The sequence below is a fragment of the Enhydra lutris genome, unplaced genomic scaffold, assembly GCF_002288905.1.
Source record: "Enhydra lutris kenyoni isolate GAN:26980312 unplaced genomic scaffold, ASM228890v2 scaffoldscaffold78, whole genome shotgun sequence".
Taxonomy (NCBI): domain Eukaryota; kingdom Metazoa; phylum Chordata; class Mammalia; order Carnivora; family Mustelidae; genus Enhydra; species Enhydra lutris.
In genome coordinates, this window is record NW_019154162.1 from 4,272,753 (window position 1) to 4,281,981 (window position 9,229).

A 9,229-nucleotide genomic window follows, 5' to 3' on the forward strand; every position below is an offset into this window, starting at 1 on the left:
ACTTAAAATAATTTAATTTTGTCCTGTTAAATATGTATAGACTAACTCAGGATTAATTTTTCAAAAAAATATCCAACAGAATACTTACCCTAACAACAAATACCGGACACTTTACTTTATTTGTTGATGTTCGAACAAATTTTGTTGTTACTGCATTCATAGGATTATTCAACATCCCTATAGGTGGGACCAGCTACAAAAAGAGAAAATTGGATTTGAAGAGCTTCTGACTACACACAGGACATAAACCAGAGAAAGAACAAGATAGTTATTTCAACATTTAAAGACAAATTCAGGACTACACATGACTTTGAAAAAACTATTATTATAGATTATAATCAGTCTGTATTAATTAAATGAAGAAAACTGAGATGCAGGACAGTTAAATGTCCATTATTACTAAACAAACAACAAAATCAAATATGCAATATCTCCAATTACTTCTCAAGGTCAACACAATACAACATGTTCACGATGAACCAAATTTAAAATTAACTTTCCTATTCCAGACTCTGAGGCAGTGCAATCTTCTGTTGGACATTTCTTTAAGCCCCAAATCAAAAGTTCTTACACCATTAAAGTAAAAGAAAAATTCTGAGATTAAAAAAATAATAACAACCCATGGAGTACAGAGATGTTATTTTCTCTCTTTAGGAATGTTTTGTTTTAATTATAAAAATGTATATAAAGAGGGGCGCCTGGGTGGCTCAGTGGGTTAAAGCCTCTGCCTTCGGCTCGGGTCATGATCTCAGGGTCCTGGGATCGAGCCCTGCATCGGGCTCTCTGCTCGTCAGGGAGCCTGCTTTTCCCCCACCCCGTCTGCCTCTCTGCCTACTTGTGATCTCTGTCTGTCAAATAAATAAATAAAATGTTTTAAAAAAAAAGAAAGAAAGAAAAAGAAACGTCCACGTCTGCATTTGAGATCACACAGTTTTACATTCAAATATCCAAGCAAAGACGTTTACATTCAAATGTCCAAGCAAACTTAAGCTAGTATAACATATCTTAATACTTACATCATTATAATAACCTGCATCAGGCTGAATTGCCCGCATATCTCTCTGGTCTCTTTGCCATATTCTATTCTGTTTAAAAATAAACAAATTAATTAATGTGGTCTAATTATACTCTGTTTGGAAACTAAAGTAAATATTAATAAAATGTAAGCTACTATCAAATGGGGAGAAAACAGGATTAAAACTTTTTCATTATGTTCTAAAACAAAGGTAACAGTGGGTATCTTAAAAAGACCATATCCTACTGACATTATTTAGAATTTCTCTCTTTACTCACCTTATCCCCAACCAATCACCCAAGATACTGCTGACCCCAACACATTCTCACTGACCATGCTCTGATAAAAAGAAAAAGGATAAGTGATAGGCACACGTCTCCCAATTCCTTCAAAATCCTCAGCACATGGGTGCCTGGGTGGCTCAGTCGTTAAGCGTCTGCCTTTGGCTCAGGTCATGATCCCAGGGTCCTGGGATCGAGCCCCACATCAGGCTCCCTACTCAGCAGGAAGCATGCTTCTCTCTCTCTCACTCCCCCTGCTTGTGTTCCCTCTCTCGCTGTGTCTCTCTCTGTCAAATCAAGAAATAAAATCTCAGGGAAAAAAATAAATAAATAAAAAGTCCTCAGTACGAAACAATTCCTGGTATCCTGCCTTTGGTTTTCTTAATTCCTCTCAACCTCTCCTAGATTAGTTTTCCACCTGAATTACCTGGAAAAACCTAAGTTTGTCTTCATCTCTGAATATTTTTCTCTTATGTTGTTTGCAACATACTAATTATCCAATATGCAAACAGGTCTTTAACAACAGTCTCAGGTAAGAAAAAGCAAACAAATTTTCTTCATAGCAGGCCAGAGCAGATCAAAACCTGATTAAAGTAATAGCGTTAGTAATGAAAGCAAATTGCAGAGGCTAATTCCTAGGTGAAGACAAGTAAACAAAGAACTCAAAAGGGAGAAATATCAAGCAGAGATTTAGACAGATGCCTACTTGGCCGTTAGTTGCCATGTCAGGGTTGCTCTCCCCTAAAATGCTTGAATGTCAAGGAAGTGGAGCCCTTTTCTCTGACAGAGTGATCCACCACTAGGAGCTTGGAAAATCAGTGTTCCTTCAGCCAGTGTCTTGGACACACAAAACTGCTATTCTGAACATGTGTTCTCACAGAAACGGTCCTATGTTGGTAGTCTCTTAACATTTCAAATATCCTGTGAGTTTAACAAGTGTTTTAAGGCTGGCCTTGGGATTAAAGTACCATTTTCTGAGATCTGCTATGAACTTTGCTCTAGAAGTTTAAACTATGGGATGCCTGGGTGGCTCAGCTGGTAAAGCTTCTGCCTTTGCTCAGGTCATGATCCCAGGGTCCTGGGATCAAGTCCCATTTCTGGCTCCTTGCTCCATGGGGAGCCTTCTCCCTCTGCCTGGTATTCCCCTGCTTGTGGCTCTTGTGCTTTCATGCGCGCACTCACTCACTCTCTCGCGCGCGCGCTCTCTCTTTCTGACAAATAAATAAATAAATAAATGTCTTAAAAAAATAAAAGTTTAAACTGTAAATCAGAGCTTAAATTTTATAATTTTTGAGAAGATGATTCATACATGCAGAAAGTAAACAAAGTACTAGTGACTGGCCTCATTTGAAATTCCACTTCACCCCACTAATTCAAGAAACACAGTTATACTTATTACCCTGCATTCTAAAAACTTTCTTCTTCTGAAAAAGCTAAAGTCTGGTCATCAGAAGCACATTAACTGGACTTACCTCCAAATACTTAATTACAGACGGATTATAGTCTATGGTTTTTCGGTTTACTGCTTTTCTCATCCGTTTTCCATCAAAGGTGAGCTGTTGCATTGCTTGCTGCTGCGCAAAATCAGGTCGCTTATAAAATAGTTGTCGAGGTGCTTGGTGTTGGAACCTTGGCATATGGAAAAAACGAGGAGGAGAACCAATTTCTGTAGCCATGGTGATGTATTCGTTCTAGGAGTCTAGAGTAAGGAAAACGTACTTTCACTACAAGTATCAGCACTGCAACATTACTTGAAAATATTTTAAAATGAACATTTTTTATACTTCTCTTCCATTTTCTAGTAAGTATCATTTCCAGCTTTTAGTCTACATATTTACAAAATGAACTATTATTTTTTTAAGATTTTATTTATTTGTCAGAGAGAGAGAGAGCACAGAAGCAGAGCGAACAACAGGCAGAAGAAACAAGCTCCCTGCCGGGCAAGGAGCCTGATGCGGGACTGGACCCCAGGACACCAGGATCATGACCTGAGTCAACACTTAACTGACTGAGCCACCCAGGCATCCCAAACTATTAGATTTAATGGTAGAGACCAGTTAGACATTTGATAAAGGCCAATTCACAAAATAAGTGCTAATGAGATTTTGGTAAAATTCAGCCTGGTAGAGGGAAAAAACACAATTTATAACATGGGGTGAATGTGCTATGTACTCTGTGTGTTGAGGGGGTAGGGCAGAATCACTGAAACCTCTTCACACTTTTTTTTAAAAAGATTTTATTTATTTGTCAGAGACAGAGGGAGAGAGAGTGAGCGAGCACAGGCAGACAGAGAGGCAGGCAGAGGCAAAGAGAGAAGCAGGCTCCCTCCCAAGCAAGGAGCCCGATGCGGGACTCGATCCCAGGACGCTGGGACCATGACCTGAGCCGAAGGCAGCCGCCCAACCAACTGAGCCACCCAGGCGTCCCCTCTTCACATTTTTTAAATGAAGTTTTCATTAGATGTTTAATGGTAAAACTAATTTTAAGCTTAGTTTTAGATCTCATTTCATTTATGCAAGAGTCGCTACAAAAATTTTAAATCTGACTTTTTTGTCCTTTAATTTAACTTTCCTAGGAATAGGGCAGAAAAAGGAATAAACTATCCTACTTCATATGAATGCTAGAAGTATGTATATCCAGGGGTGCCTGGGTGGTACAATCAGTTAAGCATCCCACTCTTTATTTCGGCTCAGGTCATATATCTCAAGGTCATGAGATGGAGCCATGCATCTGGCTCTGTGCTCAGCACAGAGTCCACTTGAGATTGTCTCCCTCCCTCTGCCCCCTCTCCCACTGACACTCCCGCTCTCCAAACAAAATCTTTAAAAAGAAGAAAAAAATTTTTAAGAAGTATACAGATATAATTTCAGGATCAAATTACCACAGAACCATATTTTTCAGTATGTATATTTATATATTTATACAGGCAACATTAAGCTACAATCGTAACAGAAAAAATATCAAAAGCTTACAATTTTTCAACTCTAATTAAATTTATATTCCAATAACACAAAAATGCATGACAGAAAACCACATTTTTTTAAAAGATTTTGTTTATTTGACAGAGAGAGACCCAGCGAGAGAGGAAACACAAGCAGGGAGTGGGAGAGGGAGAAGCAGGCTTCCTGCTGAGCAGGAGCCCGATTTGGGGCTTGATCCCAGACTTCTGGGATTGAGTCCCGCATCGGGCTCCCAGCTCCTTGGGGAGTCTGCTTCTCCCTCTGACCTTCTCCTCTCTCATGGTCTCTCTCACTCATTCTCTCTCAAATAAATAAATAAAATTTAAAAAAAAAAAAAAAGGGGGGGGCGCCTGGGTGGCTCAGTGGGTTAGGCCGCTGCCTTCGGCTCGGGTCATGATCTCAGGGTCCTGGGATCGAGTCCCGCGTAGGGCTCTCTGCTCAGCGGGGAGCCTGCTTCCCTCTCTCTCTCTCTCTGCCTGCCTCTCTGTCTACTTGTGATCTCTGTCAAATAAATAAATAAAATCTTTAAAAAAAAAAAAAAAAAGTCGGACTTATGGGGCACCTGGGTGGCTCAGTTGTTAAGCGTATGCCTTCGACTCAGGTCATGATCCCAGGGTCCTGGCATGGAGCCCTGCATTGAGCTCCCTGCTCAGTGGGGAACCTGCTCCTTCCCCACTCACTCCCCCTGTTTGTATGCCCTCTCTCTGTCTCCCTCTGTCAAATAAACAAAATCTTTGAAAAATAAAAAATAAAAATAAATAAAAATAAAAATCAGATGATAAAAAGCACATAAATGGTGTTTGTTAAAAGCAATTTCCGCAATTGTTTTTGTTTTGACAGCAGGAGAGATTGTACTCTGCATTATTTTTCTATAGTCTTATATTTGCCTTTCCTCATTCAAGACACTAAATAAGGACCTGAACAAAATTTATGATTTCCTTTGATGAATATATTCTTAGTACTACTAACTACATTCATCCTGTCACTTTAGTCTCTCCTGAAACCATTTAATAATGATAATAGGATTGGGGGTGGGGGGGGGAGACAGGAGAAATAAACAACAAAATTAAGTCGTGTGATAAAATATACATTTAATACATATTATTTCCACTACTCTGGAACAATCCCAGAAGGTTTCACATAAATGTTAATTTATAATGAGATAAGCATTCTTTCTTTCTTTTAGGGCTATGTGTGAATTAAATTAGAATGTACAAACTGCACTCAGCATTTGCCTCATAATGTTGGTGAAGAATAATAATAAGGTGTCTGTTTACTCAGCTATCCCATGAATCCAACTAAGTTTCAGCATCCAGATTTCAACAAATGGCTTCAATTCAGATATCTAGGCCAGTAATTCCAAAAGGATGCAGCTTTGGGGCTCCTGGCTGGCTCAGTCAAAGAACATCCGACTCTTGATCTCAGGGTCATGAGTTAGAGCCCCATGGTTGAGGTGTACAAATTACTTAAATAAAATTTTTAGGGGCACCTGGGTGGCTCAGAGGGTTAAGCCTCTGCCTTTGGCTCAGGTCATGATCCCAGGGTCCTGGGATCGAGCCCCGCATTGGCTCTTTGCTCAGCGGGGAGCCTGTTTCCCCCTCTCTCTCTCTGCCTGCCACTCTGCCTACTTGTGATCTCTGACGAATAAATAAACAAAATCTTAAAAAAAATTTTTAATAAAATTTTTAAAAATAGATAAATAAAAAGACACAGCTTTGAAAAGTATATCCTAAAATTATTTTTTTCCCTTTACAACCATCAAATTTCTAACTTTATTAGAATAAAATCATCCTAGTAATCTACTTTCTAACATTACTGATATCAAATGAGAATTAAGTTTTTTTACTTAAGGGGTTAGTCAGTAGAGAATCTGACTCATGATCTCAGGGTCTTGAGTTCAAGGCCCACGTTGAGCATGGAGCCTACTTAAAAAACAAAAAACAAAACAAAACAAAAAAACCACATAGTTACACGTAACAAAAGAGGCTTAAAAACTATTCAGCCAGAGGGCGCCTGTGTGGCTCAGTGGGTAAAGCCTCTCTCTGCCTGTCTCTGCCTACTTATGATCTCTATCTCTGTCAAATAAATAAATAGAATTTTAAAAAAAAATTATTCAGCCAGGGACACCTAGGTGGCTCAGTCAGTTAAGCTTCTGACTTCAGCTCAGGTCATGATTCCCACAGTCCTGGGATCAAGTCCCACATCAGGCTCCTTGCTCAGTGGGGAGCCTGCTTCTCCCTCTCCTCCCCACTCAGGATCTCTCTTGATATCTCTGTCTCTCATTTTCAAATAAATAAAATCTTTAAAAAAAAAATTTATTTAGCAAAAAAAAAAAAAAAAAAAAAGGAGTATAACATTGATACATGCTACAACATGGATAAATCTTAAATACATTATGTTAAGGGGGCACCTGTGTGGCTCACTCAGTTTAGTGTCCACTCTTGGTTTCAACTCAGGGTTGTGAGATTGAGCCCTGCATCGGGCTCCAGGCTCGGTGGGGAGTCAGCCTGAGATTTTCTCCCTCTCCCTCTACCCCCTCCGTCTCCCTCTCTCTCTAAAGTAAGTAGATAAAATCTTTAAAAAAAAAAAAAAAAAGAACTGCTTAAATACATTATATTAAGTGAAAAAAGCCAGATATGGGGTGCCTGGGTAGCTCAGTCAGTTAAGTTGAGGTAGGTGAAATATTAACAAAGTTGACGGTGCTGAAGATGGATAACAGGGACGTGGACACAAAGCATTAACCAAGAGCCAAATCCAGGATTCACCTTCTAAGGAGGAGAATAACTAAAGTCAAATATAAAATAATCACTATGATATTACTAACACTCTTGAGTGATTCACATGTTAAAGCTAAAGAAAAATATTACTCCTTCACTTAAGACCTTATAGAGAATGGGAAAAGATACCTTTCCATTTACAAATTTGTATTCTAAAAAAAAAAAACGAACTTTTAACTTTTCATGAATGGTCAAGTACTGCTTGTGTTCTAAAAATAAAGGTCCAGCATGAAGAAAAAGAGAGGGGGAAAAATTACAATTATATTTTACATCAAGATCCAGCCTTAAAATAAAATAAAAGCAAACCTCCTCACAATACAGTGACCAGTCTTCACATTAAACCTTACACACTTCAGCTTCACTTCCTATAAATCACTGTCACTTAACAAAGTCAAAACAGAGCCTCTTTTTTTCTTTTTAAGATTTTTATTTATTTATTTGTCAGAGACACAGCGAGAGAGGAAACACAAGCAGAGGGAGTAGGAGGGAGGCAAGCAGGCTTCCCGCCGAGGAGAGAGCCCAATGTGGGACTCGATCCCAGGACCCTGGGATCATGACCTGGGCTGAAAGGAGACACAACAACTGAGCCACCCAGGCACCCCCAAAACAGAGCCTCTTAGTAGCTGTGATGGACTGAATTGTGTCCCCTCACAAATTCATATGTTGAAGTCCTAACCTCCAAAACCTCAGAATATGACTGCATTTGGAGACAGAGCCCTAATCCATATGACTAGTGCGCTTGTAAGAGGAGATTAGATAGGACACACACACACACAGAGAAGGAAAGTTGTATGAAAACACAGGGAGAAGAGAGCCATCTACATGGTCACCTACATGTCAAGGAGAAAGGCCTCAGAAGAAAACAACCCTGCTCAAATCTTAATCTTGGGCCTCTAACTTCCCAATCTGTGAAAAAACACATTTTTGTTGTTTAAACCACCAAGATTATACTTTGTTATGACAACCCTAGCAGACAAATACAATGGCAGTCAGAGCAAAATACCTGGCCCTCCTTGCTCACCAGTATGGATTGCTGAAAGATGCTAGCAATAATAAAACAGCTTTCTCTAACAGAGACAGCAGAAAACTCCACACATGAGATTGAAAAATAAGTGATCCAGACAGAACCTTCACTCAAGTCATTAAAACCATCCTTTAGGCTTCACCCAGGACAACATTTCGAGGAAATCTTTCTTTACATACATATATATACATATGTAGTGCTTGCTTCAGCAGCACATGTACATTTATATACATACATATATAATCAAATGCAGAAAAATAAGAGCTTGGAGTGCCTGTGTGGCTTAGTGCTTAAGCATCTGCCTTTGGCTCAAGTCATGATCCCAGAGTCCTGGGACTGAGCCCCATGTCGGGGGCGGGGGGGGGGGGGTGTGTCTCTGCTCAGCAGGAAGTCTGCTTCTCCCTCTCCCTCTCCCCTTGACTCCTGGCTTAAGTACACACTCGCGCTCTCTCGCTCACTCTCCCAAATAAATAAATAATAAAATCCTAAAAGAAAAATAAAGGAAAGAAGAGCTTTATTCTCCGTAAAAGTAATTACTGTGATTCCCATTTACTGCAGTATTCACTTAAGCTACATTAACAGAACATTACCATTTAAACTACAAGCCTGGTTTGTCCCCAAAGCATTTTTCATTTCCTATCTAGGATAGAGGGTGAGGGAAGGTGGGACAAGACAGAGAAACTGAGGTAGAAAGAGGACAAGTAATTTGGGTATACATACTAACAAGAGAAGCAAATAGCTGAGAAAAAAAAAATCCACCTGAAACAATGAACTTATCATGTCTTTCTCATTACACAAAAACCTCCAATGTCTCAAGCAATCACAACATTTCATCAAGTGCCAACTTTATATTATATCCTACATCACATACAGCGTTATCATTCTGATTCACTGAATATAACGTCTAAGTTCGCAGAACAGATTTTGAACTTCGTGACAAATACAGACTCCTGAGTTCACAAAAGTTTGCACCATATCCTTAGCCTTCAAGCTTTCAACTACTTCCCCAAAATAAGCAAGCTACTCAACTTCTCTCCATATGCTTTCTCAACCTGGACAATGAGGTTAATGTAGATAACTTCCAAGATTCTTTTTGTTCAACAGATATTATTTTGAATGAAATATATTATTCCCTTAGCCAACAAAGTGACTAGTTGGAAAAAAAAAAAAAA

General features: G+C 39.2%; 1 protein-coding gene across 4 annotated transcripts in view; it reads right to left on the bottom strand.

Moving 5' to 3' along the window:
- Positions 1–9,229, bottom strand: part of LOC111160874 (WD repeat domain 33) — a 123,418-nt gene that overhangs the window by 68,007 nt on the left and 46,182 nt on the right. For all 4 annotated transcript variants that reach the window (XM_022524262.1, XM_022524263.1, XM_022524261.1 and 1 more), the window contains exons 2-4: positions 2,769–2,995; positions 1,017–1,085; positions 89–193 (exon numbers count right to left, since the gene is read on the bottom strand). In XM_022524262.1, the coding sequence (XP_022379970.1) occupies positions 89–193; positions 1,017–1,085; positions 2,769–2,972 (378 nt within the window). In that variant the 5' untranslated portion in view covers positions 2,973–2,995. The remainder of the gene's footprint in view (positions 1–88; positions 194–1,016; positions 1,086–2,768; positions 2,996–9,229) is intronic.